We start from the raw sequence: 20,228 nt of genomic DNA on the forward strand, positions 1-20,228 counted from the left end.
ATTCCCTCTTTCTCCTCTGAAACAGAACTCCTATTTTGCTTGGGCGTGACTCATAATTAATGAACTGTGGCAATTCCATTTTCTTTTGTCAGTGACTGGTCTGCAATGGGCACGTGACCATTTTCTGGCCAATAAGGGAGATTCTATGGCGGGGGGGGCAGTCTGGGAAAGATTTTTCTCCTTCATAAAAATGGGAGCAATGGTGCCTTTTCCTCCCTTCCTGCTTGTACAATGACCTCTGAGGATGTGATCTCTGGAGCTGTGGCAGCCACATTGCAATCTAGAGATGACAAGCCTGGAGATAAAAGCCAACATGAACGTGATGTTAGCGAGCAGGCACAAAAAGAGCTTGGGTCCTTAATGATATGATTGTGCTGCTGAACTAATCCCAAGACTACTTTCATCTGAACCTCATGTTAAAGATGTAATAAATAACCCCATGCTTTAAGCTACTGTTAGATGTTCTGTTTCTTGTGGCCAAAGGTATCCTGATGGATAAAATCTGGGCAGGGAAGGTGTTTTCCCAGAACTGCTGCAAAAATAAATGAGGTGGAGGTTATCATGACTTCATCCAGGAATCTGTTAATGTAGGTAGTAGTTCAGAAAAAAATACTCCAGCTTTGCCTCAGATCTGGCTAAATCTGAGCAATCCACATGATGTCTGTGCTAGGTATTTTCCCTTTTTCTCTCCAGATGGGCTGCTTCCTCTTCTCTGTGTGACTGACTGATAGGGATTGCTTCAAAAGGCTCTCTTACCCTCTGGCTCCTGGTTTGATTTGGTTATTGGGATGTACCAGCAGGAGGATGGAAGAGGGAGGTGAGAGATAAATCCTCCAGCTTTGTCCTTGGGTGATTACTTAGGCTGACTGCATCCCTGACTGAAGGTCACAGGCTCCTGTTAGGCTGCCCTTTCTGTGATGAGTTTTGGTAACTGTTCCCTCCCCTTGCTTCTGTAGCTCTAGGTGCTTGTAGCCCCAGGGTTCCACACTTTTCTTGCGGTTTCCCACACCCTGTCTACATCTTTGTAAAGTACCATTTGTTTCCTGTCTAGGCCCTGACTGATACAATGGTGTGAACAAAATCACTGCTGCTGTTGAAGCTTGGGCCAGTCTATCTGAGATGTGGTGAGATACTGTGGAGTTATTCATAGTTTAAATAAGGGCTTTCCCCAACCATTAAAAGGAGACAGGAGACTACATAAATAAGTGTCATACTGCAAAAGTGAAAGTATCAGAGCTCAGAGAAAACACTTTCCACCTGAGGACAAGGTATCAGAGAAGGCGAGCTGGAAGAGATGGCATTTGGGCTGAGGATGGATAGAATTGTTTTAAATACAAAGACAGGGGAGAGTGTGAGCCAAGTCAGGGAGGAGAGAAAGCTCAAGAACTGTTTGTGAAAAATTAGGGTTGGAAGGGATCTAAGATGTCCTTTATTCACTGTTAGTTCTCGCTCCACCTCCTTTACAGGTGAGTAAACTTGAAACTGAGATTTGGTGAAGGTCAAACAGCAAGTAAGCAGCATTCCAGGACTCCAGCCCAGGTCTGCTAGCTACTAGGCTGGTTCCTAATCCACCTCTACCCCACCCCACCCTACCTCATCTCAAGCAGTCTTACTTCTCAGTCTCTCCTTTTAGACTGTGACCTCCTAGAAAGCAGGACCTCCGTTTTCTTCATCCCTGAACCCAGTATCTAGCACAATGTCTGATAAAGTCATCCTTCTCATCAGCTACTAAAGGGTAAGAAGTACCCTGTCAGGCACTACACAGATGTTTCATATGTACCTCATGTAATCTTCACAACTTGGAAGGGTATAATTATTTCCACTTATCAGCCGAGGATGCCGTCGCTCAGAGAGGTTGTCTAATATGCGTGAGGTCACACAGCAGTATGCAGGACTCTACCTTCCATCAACCAGACTCCGGAGTCTTTGCCTCAATGGGCGTTCAATAACTTCTGTTGAAGAAATGAACGAACGAGAAACGTCTACTCATTGTAAGCGGTCGGCTGTCACTGGCCACCCCGAGGCTCCGCCACCTCTGCCTTGGGACTCAGCACGTCGTCTCCCCTTCAAAGTACACCCGCTTTTCTCTGTGCCCGGTGCAGGCTTCCAAGCTCCTCCCCCCACTCCGCCCGGCTTGCCAGCCACGCCTCCACCTCGGGGAGTTCGGTTGCTCTTCCTATCCGAGTTTTCTCCTGGCTCCGGCCGCCGCACGGAGGGCCTCTCTCAGCCCTGCAATCTGGAGCCGGTCCCTCTCCCCAGCCCCTCCTTTCTCCCTCCCTCACTCTTCAAACTTCTTTTTTCCACCCTCTTTAAACTTCAGTCATCCTAGTGCCCGCCTCCTCCACTCTCAGTAACCAATCGGTGGTTCCCGTTCTCGTCAAGGGTCCGCCTCCTGCCCGCCGGGCGCCAATCCCTGGCGAGGGAGTCGAGTGCGGGGCTCGTTCCCAAGCGCCTGGCCCGTGACGGCAGCGCGCCGGGCGCCGCGCGGCGGGAGGGGGCGGGGCTCTGGATGAGGGATGGGCGAGGGCGAGGGCGGGGGGAAGGGAAGAGGGAGGAGGAGGAGGTTGCGGCGGGTTTGAAAGCGGCAGTTTCCTGGCAGCTTGGGCAGGCGTTGGTCTCAGCGCTCCAGCTCCGCAGCGGCCACGATCGATCCTGCGACGGGTCTACGCGCGCTTCTGCGCGCCCCCGACGGATTTTTCCCGTTCCGGCTCTTCCCCCTTTACCTCCCCGCCCCCCTGCTTCTGCCTTTCCCGCCGCTCAGGCGCGGAGCCCGGGGGCCAGCAGTCGGCTGTGACCCCGCCCGAAACCCCTCTGGAGCTGCCCGGGGACAATCCTCTTCTCTTTTCTTCAGCCTAACCCGGCTGGCCCTCGCGGACCCCGGCCAGCCCCGGGGAGCGCCGCCGGGCGGGGCGTCCGAGGGGCGTCTCGGGGCTTGGAACGGCCCGGCCCCCAGCGGGCTGTGGTCGGGGGGGGGCGCCGGAGCGGCGAGGCCCCCCTCTCCGGGCTGCGCGGGCCGCCCGGGGCCCCCAGGGTGAGAGGGGGCCGGAGCGGCGCCCCCGGCGCCCGCGCGGGGTCTCCTCCATGGTGCAGCGGGGTTCGGGATGTCGAAGACGCTGAAGAAGAAGAAGCACTGGCTCAGCAAGGTGCAGGAGTGCGCGGTGTCCTGGGCCGGGCCCCCGGGCGACTTGGGCGCCGAGATCCGGGGCGGCGCGGAGCGCGGCGAGTTCCCCTACCTGGGGCGGCTCCGCGAGGAGCCAGGCGGTGGCACCTGCTGCGTCGTCTCGGGCAAGGCGCCCAGCCCGGGGGATGTGCTGCTGGAGGTGAACGGGACGCCTGTCAGCGGGCTCACCAACCGGGACACCCTGGCTGTCATCCGCCACTTCCGCGAACCCATCCGTCTCAAGACTGTGAAGCCAGGTACGCCAGCCCTGCCTTTCTGTCGCGGGGTGGGGGGAGTCCGGGGTGGGCGTCTGGGGAGCGGCGGCCCCACCCCACCGCTTGTCGTCCGGGGTAATCTTAGACCTCCTGGGTGTGCCGGGCTCCCTGTCGAGGGGGAGAGGTGGCGGTGGTGATTCCCATTTTGCCGGTAGGAAAACTGAGCTCTGGCTTGGCCGGGCTGCTCTGCTAGCTGTCACAGGATTGCCACCAGAAGCTGGGTTTCCTTAATTTGTAGCTCCATCTCCCACCGCAGTTTTTGACTAGAGGAAAAAACCAGCCCTTTTCTGCTCTCCTTTGTGGAAGAGGTCCTCAGGATTGTAGCATTTTCTTTGGAACAGTCTTAGCGCATTTTGTAATAGGGAAAAAGATCTTTACTACTACGGCACTTGGTGCCAAGGTTACCACCTAGTGTACCTGGGAGAGCTTAGCTGCTTCAGTGTTTCTTGCACACTAGCAATACCTCCGAGCTGACAGCCTAACTCTTGTTAGCCCAGGTGGTTCAGGTGTCTGGGTACCGATGGTGTGCAATATGCGATTTGTGGCAGAATGGTGTGTTCTTGCAGGGAGCTGTTGAATAGTCTGGGTTTCCAAAGAAGACCTAGGTGCCTCCTTGGAGTAAAATCTTTTGTAAATCTTTGATTTTACGGAATTTTGTTGAAGTGGTGGGTTGCAAAGGCCCCTGTTGCCCAGGTGTCTTTTATGCCAGTAAAATCTGCTGCAGAGCTCGTTACGTTTATGGCATACTTGCCAGTTGCAAAGCATTGATCAGACTGCGTACAGGGATATCTGATCGGAGGTAATAGCCCTCATGTGTTTGTTGTTGACAGCATTGCTGGTGGTTTCAGCATTGGCAAATGTGATTCTGTTTCCTGAGATGTTTGTAGGGGAGAGAATTATGACTACAACGTTAATAGAAATCAAACTATTTTTTTCTGAATGTGTTCTACTGAATATACAGTGCATCAAAATATAATGGTCTGCTTAATTATGACTTGGGCTAGAAAAATCAGTTCATCTCTACACTGCAAAATGCTAGAAAATTCTGGAGAAAAATTTAACATGTTGTCTCCCTCACATTTTTTTTTTTTCTTTCTCAGGAGCTCACTTTAGAAATATCTCTTTAGTACTCCTTAGGCTTAATGGGAACTGATGGCTTGTGCTGCAATACCCATATGTGTGTGTATTGTGGATGTATACACACACACACACACTCACATGTCCCTGCAATCTTAAGATTTTCTGCATATGGTCTATTCCATCACATTCATTTTAAGCTTATGGGTTTATGTGAGGTTTTCTTTTTATTATTAATTTTAAAAACTTTGGCAGACTTCAAACATCTTTTTCTGTATATATAAATATTTTGAATTAAAAAATTATTTCTTAATTCAAACTTTTAGAGCCATATGTGAAGGGTAGAGGAAAGGCTTTGGGGACTATAATTCAGCCAGTCAGGCACTCTCTGTAATATGCAAAATACTATATATACAGCATTACTGGTCTAAGTGCGATTTAGTTCAAATCCCATGAGTTAGGGAGTAATGAGAACATTTGCATCATTGCTTTGTGTTTTGTCTTGATTAGTTGGGGGCATATACAAGAGTATAACTTATTTTCAAAAATAGTTTAAAAGATGATAGAGGAGGAAGTTGATATATTCTCAAGTTATTGTGATTCTTTTAGAAGACTGGGAAAATGTGTCTTTCATTGATATTAGTCTGGTCTGCATGTTATTCATTTTCTCAGCCTTTATATAAAATTTAAGAAGATAATTCAAAGTTTAGAGTGTATTCAGTGATGTTACTTAACTGTATTAAAAAAAGCCCCAAAATGTAGTTGACATTTTTGTAGTAATAAAAATTTTCCCTCTTGCATACTGTCCTATTTTAAATGTTTAGCCAAAATAAAGTGTACTGGGTATAGCATATTTTGTAATCAATAATAAAAGTTCTGAATAGTACACCTATTTTTTAAAGATACACTCTGCTTCAGTAATTTCTAAAGGATACCACTATATGTCATCTGAGACTAATATTCTTGTTTTTAAGCAAGTTGTTGATTTCTTTGAAAAATAGCATTCTTTGTTTTTAATAGCCTCATGTTAGGCATTATATTAAATTGTTTCTTAAATGGCTTTACATAAACAACATTTGCTATAAAGTAGCAAGATTTTTACAGGTTTAAGCACATGACTTTAAATATTAGAAACTAAGAACTTGAAGAGGTTATTTGTAAAACTTTGAGTGTGATTATAAACAGCATATATATTATCTCCAGAGGAGACAAAGATTTTATACTGTTGGGATTAAATTTGAAAAGTATGAAAATACAGAGTAAGGGAATTTAAAAAGGAATTTGCCCTGCACATTGGAGGTTTTTTTCCTCTCCTTTTATCTAAACTTTGTGAGAGAAATGGATTTTTCAATTTAATAAGGTATTTTAAAGTGTACTTATTAGCACTCTGTCTCTTGTCTTGATTAATAACTCTTTATTAAATTATATTTATAACATGCCATTTAGAAACTAGCACAATGCAAGAGTAGATTCAGCCATTTCTGTAAGATGTATTATTAGTGGGGAGTGACCTCATATTGTCTTCTGACAGAGTCCACGGTGGAAGGATGAGCTGGACTGTAGGACATGACTGGTGTAGCGCCGTTTCTTTCTTGATTTCCCCTTTCATCTAGTAGATGTTAAAGGGAGCCCAGCCAAAGCCAGTACCCTCACCCAGATGATTTAACAAGGGTTCTTTCTGGTAGTGACTATCTTTCGCTTTGACTTGGGGTTTTATTTATTTATTTTCTTTTGTTCTAATCTTTAATGGAGATTTGAAAGTAACTCTTTAAAATATGGTTCCTAATCTGAGGCTTTTGTGAGAGAATTAGGAAATTTCTCATTGAATTCTTATTATTAATGTAGTACGTAGCATTCAGTACTTTCCTGCTCCACCTAATTCTTGGCTCAAATTGTCACCTATTTCTTAATTACAACCTTGTCATTTATTTTTCTGCAAGAGGAAAAGTTTTCACTTGAATTTGAACTTTGAATGTTCCCTGTAGTAAAAGAAGTTGAACTTTGGACCTCTGGTGGAATTGTTTCATGATATAGTCCTGTGACCAGGATTAGTTTCCTTGATTTTAGTTCAGATATTTTTAAACAATTTCTATTCTGATTAATGATAGAAGCAGTTAATTTTATTCTAAAATTCCCCAGACTATGATCGTGCAGAGTTTTATGGAATATTTGCTTCATATACCTTAAACACACATTTCAGCGGTTGTAAATTATGTGGACTTTATTCCAGAGATTAAGTATTGATACAGTAAGTATATGAAGTCCTTGTCTACTGCTTTATCATGCACATAGTGCATTTGCTACCCTGTCTGATACTATATCTAGAGATAAAAATCATGAGGAACAATCTTTCAGTTTGTTTAAGCAAAAGCTAGTTTGCGGTACGCGGGCCTCTCAGCGCGGCCTCTCCCACCGCGGAGCACCGCCTCCGGACGCGCAGGCTCAGCGGCCATGGCTCACGGGCCCAGCCGCTCCGCGGCATGTGGGATCCTCCCGGACCGGGACACGAACCTGTGTCTCCTGCATCGGCAGGCGGACTCCCAACCACTGCGCCACCGGGGAAGCCCAACAAAAGCTAATTTGAATCTTGTTTAATGTTAATTAAATGTAGGTAAAAGTCTTCACCACTGACTCTTTGAGACATCCAGTTTATAAGGGAATTTTGTTAAAATGAGCACAGTCCCAGAAATACTTTCTCCATTGGTGAAGAAACATTACGAAATGCTTTCAAGTAAGGATATTTTTTTAAACATCTTTATTTAAGTAAGGATGTTTATGTTATGCCAATAATGAATAACTCTACCCCTTTATTCTCTTAACTTTTGGATCTTTTTATTACTCTTTTTGGTTTAGTGGGTTATTTGGGACTTGTGGTGAGTTCTCTTTAGGTGGTTGTAACATTAAGGGAAGGGTGGGAGAAATTGCTAGCCTCAGGTTTGCAATACAAAAAAATTCTTGATACCTTTTCTTAAACAATAGAAACAAGAGACTGGGTGAGGCAGCCCCTTTGTTAGGGAAAATAGTATCAAAATTTGATAAACCTTAAATTTGAAACTTTCCTGCTTTTTGAAAGTTTGATAACAATTTTTGGGGTCTCAAGTTGGTTTTATTAACTTAAGGTTTGGGTTCTAGACTCTGTTCATTGGCACCTTCAATTCAGATGACTATTGGGCTTATACCACAGTGTCAGAACAAACTTAACATTTGGCTCTTTCACTTTTCAAATCATTTTTATTTTATTCAGTTTAATGCTGAAACTGATTTTTATGGAACATAACTCTGTGTTCCTGAGGAATATAAATTGTTTTTCTTCTGAGATCTTGGGATGTACTTCATAAAACCTCTTGTTATGAGATACATTTAAGTGTTTTTTTTTTTTCCTGGTCTTTATACATACACACACACGCACGCATATATGGTAAAACAAATCTCCATTTGTTCAAGTATCTGACTTATGAAGTCAGTGCATAATCTCAGGTGAATAGTTTCATATAATGTGTTTACTATATAACCCCTAAGTGCTCGTAAGTTTTGTGGGCACTTAGTGTTTGGGGAGTGTGTTGCAGGAGAACTTCATTTTTATGAACCACTTCAATATTACCCACCAGTTTCAAACTCTGCCAATTTCCAAGTCAGTTTTTGGTTGGTTTTGATTCAACAAAGAATAACTTTTGGTATTGAAGACTAGAACTGTGTCTTCTATAATTAGTTTTGTTTCTCTTCTAAAATTTTGAGAAGTAATCTCCTTGCAATACTACATTTTGGTAGGGAGAATGAATGCCATTAATTTAAAACTGTTCTTAAGGGTAAGGTTTTCAGTAGCTTGGAGGCTGGTGTTGTGAGAGATTTGTTTGTGGGGGAAGAGAGGCAAGTTCGTTGCTTTTCTCCTTGAGCAAATATTATTCGGAATGTTCTCCTAAAAGTGTTTATTTTACTTTATAAAGAGAAAAAATAAAAGTTCTATTACTGGCACACATTCATTCCCTTCTCAAACATTTAGTGGTGAACCCACTGTGTGAGCTAGCACTGGCGATATAAAAACATAAAATATAAAAATGAGTCAGAAATGGCCTCTGTTTTCAGGAAGCTCTCAATTTATTGGGAGCTTCATGATTCATTGGTAAGCAATACCTGTAGTAAGGATTTTACCTTTTTCACTTTTCTCCCAGTACTTAAACAAAACTCTTTAGGTAAGTTTTAGTATGAATTTTGGCAGAAACTGGGATAATTAATTGGCTGTTCAGCATGCTGTTCTAAAAAGTGGTATGGAGTTGCGTCTTGGAGAGAAAGGGTGCTCAAGTCATGACAAAAAGAGGGAAATCAAATATAAACAAAATTATCTTTTGAAAAGTTCTCAAGCTTAAATTGCCCTTCAAATATGTTGTAACTGTGTTCTATTTACAGTGTATTTTACAATACAATTTTGTATTTTATACATTGTGTTTGTATTGTACCATTTTTAGGAAGAGTCTTACATGCCTGCTTTTCCACCTGTGCTGGAACCAATTGCTATATTTTTGTTGAACACCAGATGAAGTAGTTTGCTTGCATTAAAGAGATGTGTTTTACAAAAAGTACCTATCTTTTAATTCGGAGAAATTATCCTCACCTGGGTATGCATAGTGAGTTAAAGAAGCTAAATGTGTACATGAAGTGAAAGTAAGGGTTCATTCTTTTTTATGTCTTGTTAGAGTCTTTACCACCAGCGCTTATTTTCTGACTTGGATAGTTGGGGAGGGGGTTATGAAGAGTTTTGAACTCAGCCTGGCTTTGAAAGATGGATATCTTGGTTGAGCGGAATTAAGATCCTCTCAGGAGTAGGTAAGAAGCAGAGGAGGAGCAAAACATGGGGCAAGAATGTTCAGTACAGAAAGGTCTACAGTATAGTCCATATCAGGAGTTTTTGTGTGTGTTTCATGTGTGTAAAAGCACAAAACCCACATTATAGAATAATTGGAAAATACAGGGAAAATCATATTGTTTAAATGTGTAGGTAGTTCCGTTATGAATTGTCCCCTATAAGTTTTTTTTTTTTTTAATTAGAACTTGAAATGTTTTTTCTTCTATAAATAGTGCTGGTAAGGAGCTTAATGCTATTGAGAGACTCAGTAAGGAATATAGAGGGTTAAACTTTTCTGTTATAGTTTATTTGGGGTTTGGAGTTTTTAATATTGTGTAATGGGAATTGGAAAGATATTTTGCTTCAGATTTAATAATTAGGATGCATTCTATTTAGAAGCTTTCCTTCTTCCCGTCTTGGGTATGCAATATGAACGGTAACTGATCTACTTAATTAAAAATTTCCGGCATCTTAGGCCCTTTGCTGTATTTTTTTGCAGAGAATTTTAAACACATAATTATTTTTCTTGCTTCAGGGAAGTTTGTGAGAGGTAACCCTGTATCTCATTGTTGTTCTGATTGGGAATTACATGTGACTGTGAAAAATGGGATTTTACTATACATGATGACATTTAACAGAAGTAGTTTTATGAAATGAAAATACTCCAAAAGGGAGGAAAAATAAGCATTTATTAATAAATGCTCTATTTCTGAACTTAAATAGAACTGTGTTAAATTGGCTTTGTTTTTTATAGCTTAGATTTCAGCAGGAAGAGAAAGAAATTTCGATTCACGTCAGTTTCTGTATTGGTAAGGATTCTGTACTGAGAATCCTGACAGAAACACTTCTTAGGCTAAGAAGAAATGTATTGGCTTATGTGCATGAAAACCCAGGCATTGGACAGTAAGAGCTAAACTCATGTTCTCAAGGACTGTTTCTTGACTTTCTTTCCTCCAGGTTGGCCTCTTTCTGAGCTCCACTCTGGGTAGCAGGAAAGGTGGCTCTCAACCCCCCAAGTCATACAAAGTCCTTAAATCTTCTCATCTTTTTTCTGGACTCCAATAACAAATCAAATCTTATGTTGAGACTTTGATTGGCCTTGTGCTCATTACAGACCCATTGTGGAGAGAGGGCCATGGGTATCCTGATTGGTCAGGCCTTGGTGACATGTCCGCTTTTGCAGCTGGGTATAGAAAGTATAGTGTGATTAATAACTGTACCAGAACTCCAAGAGATAAGGGAGGGGTAGTTCCTCAAAAGATGGATGCTGGGGAGAGAGCACTACAGGAAATGCCCTCTTTTAAAACATTTAATCTCTCCTACTTTGAAGCCAACAGCAGTACACGGTTGTCATAAAGCTCTCATTTTTAAAGACCAAATATTGGCTGTAGACTGCAACTGAAGCATTGATTTTACTCAAATATTTATCATTTTTGATATATTTTTATCAAATATGATCTTTTTGATGTTTTTATCTAAAAACTGCTTTCTCTAAATGCTGGCTCTTTAAAAATTGAGATGTTGCTACCTTAATGTGCATAATTTAAAAGTGCAGCTTCCGTTTTTCTTCAGTTTTCTTTGAATTTGTTTATATCAAATAAGATTCACTAAATCAATGCTGCTCGCTCTTAGGTAGATAGAATACTTTGGAGGATCATTTAATTATCTTGACATTGAGAAAATTAGTGTAGTTAATGCAGTTTTTTTTTTTTTAAATTTTTGCGGTTTGCGGGCCTTTCACTGTTGTGGCCTCTCCCGCTGCGGAGCACAGGCTCCGGACGCGCAGGCTCAGCGGCCATGGCTCACGGGCCCAGCCGCTTCGCGGCATGTGGGATCTTCGCAGACCGGGGCACGAACCCGCGTCCCCTGCATTGGCAGGCGGACTCTCAACTGCTGCGCCACCAGGGAAGCCCTGTTAATGTAGTGTTTAAAACTTAATATTGTCCCATTTTGAAAGTGAAACTCTAAACCAGTTGCTTTCTAAGATGTTTTGCTTTTAAAACAATGGTCTTTTTAAACATAAATTAAGACTGAATTATTATTGTGTTATTTCTAAGGGCTCCCTAATATTACCTTTTAACCATGATCTCATAGAAGTTATACATAAAGGAACTACTTCACTGACTCTTAAGTTTGAAACACTGCTTAAGAGTGAAATATGAATCTGTTTAATCACCAAAAAAGTTACTGGTACTTGTAGGATAAAGTCTGACCACCTTTGTTAAGTTTTTTCCTGCCTCCACAGAGGTACTTAGAGTAGAGGTGGAGGATTGAGAGGGGCGGGTACTCTGAATATCTTTTCTTGCTATTTTTATAGTCTAATTACGGTTTTAATGTCTTCAACTTTGCCATAAAAACAATTTTAACATCATCCTTCACTTTATGTATGACATACACAGTAGGAGTTTGCAGTTTTGCCAAGTGTTGTCTGATAGTTGAACCTTTAGTGAATGTTAAATGTTGGGAGGTTATTGGTAAATACACTTACTGTGCAAAAAAACAAACATCCATGGAATTGGGTGTGATTTGTCAATAAGAATCATAGCAGGGGCTTTGATTTTTAGGTTAGTTTATGTCCCTCTTGGAGTATCTTTAGACCATATTTGGAAAATTTCTGTTCCTACTTCAGAAGCTTGTTAGGACCAGAGTTCTCCAATATTAATTCCATATATTAAGTCATAAAATCTGGTAAAATAATACAGTCTTCCTCACAGAGGCTCTGTAGCTTTTGGCAGAACACTTTGTAAAATATTATTAATTTTAGCTAAGGATACTATTCACTAATTTCACTGTTTGATTTAAGTTGGAATGTACATGCTAATGATTCAGTTCCCTTTGAATAGCGTTAGATTTGCTAACTAGAGCTATCTCACAATGTAATGCTGATAAGTGAAGTGACACATCAACCTCCCTTTGGTGGCAACTCTAAGTTGACAACCTTGCTCTAAGTCTAATAGGAATATTCTGACTTGGGGACTTGTCATGATAATACTAGCTGCCATTTATTGAGTAACCATCATATGTCAGGATGTTATACACCCATCTCATTTGGTTTATAAGAATGTGTGTGTTGGCATACATGTATTCCTGTAAAAAGTTCATGTATTTTTACTTTCCATGAGCTGGGGATTATCATCTCCCTTTTACACATGAGAAAACTGAGGTTTGGAAAGATTAGCATGTAGAAGGTCAGACAGACTCACAGGAGGACTATGAACTGAAACAGTTGAGTCTTCCTTCTTTGCATTCCAGATAGAATATTATTTTGTTATATCTGAAAAATCTCTCTTACTTCCCTTTTCTCTATTAAAAGGAAAACCCCCACAATTCTAAATTGTTTGAGTGGGTGTTAAATGCAGTAAAACACTGGGCAAGTACTTAGAAGCTTCATTGCTTGGTTCTGTTTCTAAACAAAGTTGTGGCAGTGCAGATTAATCTTTACAGTTCAACTGCATGGTAAAGCAGTTGTTCCCAAGAATTACTAATCAAACAGAAAATCCGTTTGATAGCCTTAATTCTGGCTATCTTTGTCAGAAAATATTTTCAGCAGGTATATGTAAAAGCTCAGATACTTTTAGGATAAATATACTTGTGAAAATTGTGTACTTGAAACTAGAAAGGATATCTTGTTCTTGTGTTTCCTGTTCACCTGCTCTAAAATTCACTCCCCAGAAGGTGTGTGTTAGCACACTTATCTTGAGACAAGTAGCCTAGAAAATGTTCTGAGGAATGTAAGAATGTGTTTTGGAATTAGCAATTTTTAATAAGTATTTAGACTCTGTTCAAAGTATACTTGGCTTAAATAAAACTTAGCCAAGCTAGACAGAAGAATAACTCATGATATTCAAGTCAGTCTCTCTTCTTTCAGCCTTCAAGTACTGCACAGTAAGGTGGTTCCTTTGAAGAGGCAGTTAAAGCAGGCTGTGGAGTACGGGCACCTCTTATTCTTCAAGTGTTTGTGCTTTATGTTTTCTATTTGGGCTTAAAGTCAGTCACTCAACTGGAAGGAATCATAGCAATCCAGCCAGTACCCTTTGTCTACAGATAAATAGGTTGAGGTTTAGCAATGGCAGGTGACTCTGCTCAGCTCGAAGCTGGCAGAGCAGGGACTAGAACTCAGGCTCCTTTTATTGTTTTGGTTTCTGGCTGAAGAATTTCTGGAAGAAATTTGTGAAAAAAAAAAGAGTTAGCCTGGTTAAACATTTTCTGTCTCTTTATGAAATCTGCATTCTTTTGGAATTAAGTATAGCATGCTGACTCAGTTTGTTAGGCCATCAGCATGCATGAGTGTCGTTAGAGACAGTGGTAACCCAGAAGTTGGAGCGCAAGAGAGAATTGTAACCATTTCATGCCTCAGGTTTTCAGGGCATTTTTAGCCTTCCATAGTGCTGTAGCTTATGGCTAAGATTTAAATAGTCAGAAAATTGTTAGCTGGTGTAACAGCTGAATACTTAAGTATTTTTTGCTGTTAGTTGTTTTAGCTTTGAAAAATTTTTCTTATCAGGAAGATTCTTAACAATGCTTTCAGGAGAGTCCTTCTGAATGGGTGCTGCTGTGTGGTAGACTGCTATTCCTGTCCCATCCTTGCCTCTCCTGGAGGGGTGATGAATTCCTCTGATTTAGAGCCAGCTATACTTTGATTTTTTTTCTCCACTTGACTGACTAGGGGATGCAGTGGGGGAAGATGAGTTTTAGGGCCAGGGACTGCTCAGGGATGTGGTGGATGAACCATCAGGGGCACTTTTGGTTCAGAGTCCTTGAGCTTGTCTGGCTGTAATGAAAGCTGACATAACTGCCACATCTGAGGAACTGTGCTCCTGCTGGGTACAGGGCAGGTAGATGTCTCAGGTTATGGTGAGCTGGCCACAGCAGAGGAGAAGGTATCACCTGTGTGAGACAAAGCTGAAGAAAGGGGCTTGAGGTGGCCGTTCTGGGGAGACTGATGGGAATGGTGACGTCTTGCTTGGGCCCTTTTTATGTCTGTGAAAAAACAGCATGAGTGCAGACATGAAAAAAATCCTTTCTGTATACAGTCAATCCCCCGTGTACTCCTTTGCAGTATCAGTCAGGGTTCAGTGCAGTAAACAGAAGGGATACGATGCAGGGAATTCGTTGCTTGGAGAATCTTTGGAGGAGCTGGAGGGCTGGGCTGTAGGCCAGGCCTCTGAGAATGACTTCCAGGACACCTTGGAATAACTCGCCATGGGAATTGACACCTCTGCCATAGTTGGGAAAGTGGCAATCAGGAGGTTACCACTGAAACCACGGCAAGAAAATACCGCTGTCGCTGTGATCAAGGGGATCCCAGCAGCCACTGCTGTTGCCATCATAACCGCTTGAAGTTTGAAATTTAGCATCTGGCCACTGCTGTGACAGCTTCTCCCTGATGCCTATGAACTAGTGATTAGATGCTGGAATGATCAATCCGGCACTACTGCTTCTGCCACTGTCCCTCAACACCCTCGAAGCTGGAGACTAGACACTGACATGTCTGTGACCTTCTTTGCTGGCTGAAAGCAGCTAAAAGTTACAGGCTGATAGGGCTCTGCCTCGCTGCTGTCTTCCGTATTTTGTGTCCTGCATCTTAAGGGTAGAATCAAATTCTCATCCTGAATACTAGCTGTAAAGGAGCCTGGAAAATATAGTTTTTAATTTCCCAACCTCTGCATTTCAGGAAGGCATTCTGTAAGGTGGTGGATGCTGAGTACATTTTATTAAATATAGTATGTTAAATACAGTATAGCCCTTTGATAACTCACTGTCATTTCTGTGAGCTTCTCTTTCTGAAATGGCCTGTAGGTGGAATGATCTAGGGCCGATGGATTTTTAACATCTGTAGTGATCTTTGTACGAGGTTAGCTTGTGTCTGTCCTACCTGCCATCTCTGCTCCTGTGACATCTGTTTTATATCACTTGATCTCAACCTCCCCTTGCAAGCCGCAGGCATCCAGGACAGGGAAGGCACCTCAGCTGAAGCAACCAATTCAGAGGCTGGTCAGCAACGTAGGATTTCTGTGGCCTAAAAGGATGAATGGGGCCAGTAAGAATCTTTCCTGGGGATTTGAACTAAGACAAAAAGGAAAGAATTTTCAATTGGGGTTGGAGCCTCAGCTGAGAGGTTTTGCAGTGACGTGCTGGAGTTGGCTGTACTGTTTCGTGAGATTGATTGTTAAATTTTCAGGAATTTTGTGAGTTGGTAGTCCCACACAGCCATTAAAAAAAAATAAGTTGTATAAAATTATAATTAACTAAATTATATTTAAAACAGGTGCTACTCAAAGTTAATCATTTTCTTATGATTTTTCAGCTTCAGTGAGGTATAATTGACAGAATGTAATATATTTAAGGTGAACAGTGTGATGGTTTGATATGTGTATATATTATGAAAGGATTCTCACAACTGAGTTAATTAACACATCCATCACCTCACATATTTACCTTTTTGTGTGGGGGGGGTGAGAATACTTAAATTCTACTCTCTTAGCAAATTTCAGTTATACAATATAGTATTTTTTTTTTTTTTTTTTTTTTTTTTTTTTTTTTTTTGCTGTACGCGGGCCTCTCACTGCTGTGGCCTCTCCCGTTGCGGAGCACAGGCTCCGGACACACAGGCTCCGCGGCCATGGCTCGCGGGCCCAGCCGCTCCGCGGCATGTGGGATCTTCCGGGATCGGGGCACGAACCCGTGTCCCCTGCATCGGCAGGCGGACTCTCAACCACTGCGCCACCAGGGAAGCCCTACAATATAGTATTAATCAGCTTTCATTACCGTGTTATACGTTAGATCCTCAGACCTTATTTATCTTAAAACTGAAAGTTTGTACCTTTTTACTAACCTCTGCCCACTTCCCCCATCCCCCAGGCGCTGGCAGTCACCATTCTACTGTTTCTTTGAGTTCAACTATTTTTTTTAAGACTCCGCGTCATTTCCTAATTATTTCACTATATTTTACTACCATCTGTGCTCTCTACTTTCTTTATGTCTATTCTATCTGTATGGCAGAAATACTGATACTATATAATGGTTTGCCACTGCATGTACCTTCCCAGCCATTTGCACTGTTGTCACTGCTGTGGTGGAAGTTGTTAGCATTTACCAAACACACCACTGATTGTGGGGGCGGGGGGAGGCAGAGTCAAGGTCGGAAAGGCTACGCTGAACCGTGTACACAGTAAAATTACGGGAGAAGAAACTATGAGTAATCAGAAAAAACTGACCCATGGTGTAAGGCTGAGTGGTGTTAATAGCAGAGCACTCGAGGAAGGGCCACAGACTCCTCTTCCCAAGGTCCAGAATCATTCTGGAATCATCGTACGGCTCCAGTCTCCAAGAGGTCCAACCCTATTTTATTCCCTGTTCTTGGGATTATGTGAAATTGTGCGTTTCTGTATGTTACCAACCTTAATAGAACATTTCTGAAATTTTATTTCATTAGAATAAGGTAGAAAACTCCATTTAGGGATGACTATTATAAATATGTATATTCATATAAATATATAAATATATAAATATATATAGTCTGTGGTATTTTTCATGTGTGAACAACGCACAGACTCTGGTATTTGCTTGTACATGGGGTGGCTTGTTATTGTGTAAATGTCCTAAGCCTCAAGGCCAGAATCCCAGGACATAGGTGGTATCTTTCTCTATTCATGTAGCTCCTGCCTGTGCCTTCAGGAACTGCTAAGATGCCAGCTGTATATCTGGACTGTGTCTGTAACTCATAGCCTCAATCTCCTCAGCTGCCTTTGATCAGCTGCTCTCTGCTCATCGTTCCAGTTTTGTTTTCTCTTTACTCTGATTGCTTCTCCCACGCTTCTCTGCTTTCCAAAGAAAAAATGGACCTTGTATAGATCCTGCCAGCCAATTGCAGTGCTCCTTAACTTCTCCCTGGTGGATTATCCAATCTCAGGGGGTCGGGTGTGAACCTACGGTGGTATTCTTCTGTCTTCTGTTACGTTTGTCCTTGTTGCTCTTTACCCCTAGAACATGTGTGTATAAGGGTTGTTGTTTTTTTTTTCTCCCCTACTTCTGGATTTGGAAATATTCCAGAATCCTGGTCTCTAGATAGATAATATTTTACTGTTTATTTGATATCCTTGTTTTAGAGGTTCAAATTGGACTGCTTTTAGTAAACCAAACTCTATCTTTTTAAAAATCATTAAGAAAAATAGTAGCTGGAAATAGATCTTTGAAAGGCCAATAGATTATCTTTTGGGATAATCTCTTACTAAATGAAAGAATTAAAAATTGTGGGGCTTCCCTGGTGGCACAGTGGTTGAGAGTCCGCCTGCCGATGCAGGGGACACAGGTTCGTTCCCCAGTCCAGGAAGATCCCACATGCCGCGGAGCAGCTGGGCCCGTGAGCCATGGCCGCTGAGCCTGCGCGTCTGGAGCCTGTGCTCTGCAACGGGAGAGGTCACAGCAGTGAGAGGCTCGCGTACCGCAAAAAAAAAAAAAAAAAGTTGTATAATTGTAGCATATTAATCCACTGTCAAAGTGTTGTAATGCAGATGAGAATTTCATCAGCACTTTTAAGGTATTAAGGAACCTCTTATTGTAAGTAGACAATATAGAAATATTTTATTACTACAAAAATACTAAATGGGAATATGTATGTTTTTTCTTATTATCTGCAGTTTGCAAACTTTTCACCTTCTAAGATACTGTTGTTCTCCATCACGGTCACTGGTAGTGATTGAAGAAGAGGCATCTGTGCAAATTATATTCAAAGCTCACAGCTCTTCTGTGATCATTTTCTAACTTTGGGAGCCTGAGTAGATGAGGGGACATGATCATAGTTTCTTCTTTGTGCTTATGTGGAGCCCCCTCTCTTTAAGCAGTGGTAGAGCCTCACTGAGATATTCATACGTATACTGCCCAGAATGATTTTCCTGAAAGAACAGTTGGGTTAGAGTGTAGTCTGTGTGTACCACTTAGTTCCTTTCTTGCCCAGAGTTTTTACATCAAGTTGTTTTAGGAATCTTTTCACCGGGGGAACAAGAGTACCTGTTTGTTGTTGTTGTTTATTTATTTGTTTTTTAAAATAATGTAACTAAATAGAAATACAGGATTTGATACATGTAATTTTACTTTATATATCACAGTTTAGGACTAATTGTTTTGTTGTATTAATAGATATAATAGGAGGCAGAGGAGAAATTATAATACCCAATCCATCTTTTGGTCAAATAAATCCAAATGGATTTTTAGTGAAGTTTAATGGAATTTCATTATTACTTTATTCATGATACTTGTTTATAATAGGTTTAGAATATTTATGATTTGGGATCACTGACCTAATTATTTTTCTTGTACTTATGAAGTCGTTAATTCACCCGTAACAATAACACAGTCCTGGAGAATTGGTACCAGAAAGAATATGGCCCTTCTTATTAAGTATCATACTTCAGAAATATACTTGTGTCTACCTTAAAGATAAATAATACCATGACAAGTTGAAAGTTTGTAACTTTAGGTAATAATGCAGTATATACCTAGGTGTATATTAGGTGTTGAATTGTGTGCCCCCCAAAGTATGAAGTCCTAACACCCAGCACTACCGTTTGCAGAGGTAATTAGTTTAGATGAAATCCTCCTGAGTAGGGTGGGCCCTTGAGAACAGAAGAGACACAGGAGCATGAGGGGAGATCACCATATGACTATGGAGGTGGATTGAAGGGCTACAGCTATAAGATGAGTGCCAAGGGTGGATGTACAGCAGAAGACACTAGGAATAGGCAAAGAGGGATACTACCCAGAGTCTAAGAGCATGGCCCTGCTGACACCTTGATTTTGGACGTCTAGCCTCCAGAACCATGAGAATAAATTTCTGTTGTTTCAAGCCACCTAGTTTGTGGTACTTTTGTAACAGCCACCCTAGGAAACTAATATATACGTACCTATATATATTGTAATGATGAATATATCCATGTTGTTATTTAGGAAACATCTCAGTTCATTAAAATTATCATCTTCTTTATAATATATTAAATTGTGGATTAATATGCTATGGGTAGCCAAATATTATTTATTCTTAAAACAATGAATATGATAGATAACAAAAGCTTATTATTGTATAAATTCCCTAAGGCTCAAGGGCTACAATATTATAGAGAAGGTGATGTCTCTTTCTTAGAACAGTTTCCCTGCTCATGCTCTCTACTCAACACCATCACTCCAGTTTAACTTGTCTTCAGGTGTACTTCTAAGAAAGGTGACATGCAGATGTTATACTTTTATTATGAGCAGGTGAGAGCTAAACCTGTCTTTTAATGCTTTAGCTAAGGTAGGAAAGGAAAGGAGACTGGTTTATTTTCTTTTAAACAGCTTAAAAAATTTTTTTTTAATGAGAGGAATTTTCTTGGACTGCTGTAGAGTAGTGGCAGGGAAATGAAGTGCATAGATTTGAGATGTTTTGAGGGAGGAAGTAATAGGACTTGCTGATTGATTACAGGTGAGGGAGGAAGACGACTTCAGGATCACTTCTAGTTTTTTGCTTTGAGCAACTGGTACCATTTCCAGGAATAGGAAACATAGGAGTTTGGGAGGATTGATCAGGTTTTTTTCTGTGGAGTAGGTGTATTCACCACCTAGATCATTTTCTTAACTTTTTACTCTTCTTGCTTAATTATATATTTATCTATGACTTACCATATTTTTTATGCATTTCAAAGGAAATTGCAGTCATTAATGTATTTCCCCAAAGAAGACTTTTAAATGCCCATTTCCCTCATTTTACAGACGACAGTTCTGAGGCTTGGAGAAAAGTGATATGTTCAGGGATGTGTAGCTAATTACTGATGGATCTAGGATTAGCATGCAGGTTATCATTAGTCTAGGGCTATGATTTGATTATATTTTAACTTATAAATAA

At 41.3% G+C, this 20,228-nt stretch overlaps 1 protein-coding gene across 3 annotated transcripts in view; it reads left to right on the forward strand.

Annotated features, from left to right (window-relative positions):
• The first annotated feature begins 2,562 nt into the window (after positions 1–2,562).
• Positions 2,563–20,228, forward strand: part of MAGI3 (membrane associated guanylate kinase, WW and PDZ domain containing 3) — a 279,275-nt gene continuing 261,609 nt past the window's right edge. For all 3 annotated transcript variants that reach the window (XM_082613413.1, XM_082613414.1, XM_082613415.1), the window contains exon 1: positions 2,563–3,417. In XM_082613413.1, the coding sequence (XP_082469539.1) occupies positions 3,102–3,417 (316 nt within the window). In that variant the 5' untranslated portion in view covers positions 2,563–3,101. The remainder of the gene's footprint in view (positions 3,418–20,228) is intronic.

The sequence above is a fragment of the Mesoplodon mirus genome, assembly GCF_964341445.2.
Source record: "Mesoplodon mirus genome assembly, chromosome: 3".
In the NCBI taxonomy this organism is placed as follows: Eukaryota; Metazoa; Chordata; class Mammalia; order Artiodactyla; family Ziphiidae; genus Mesoplodon; species Mesoplodon mirus.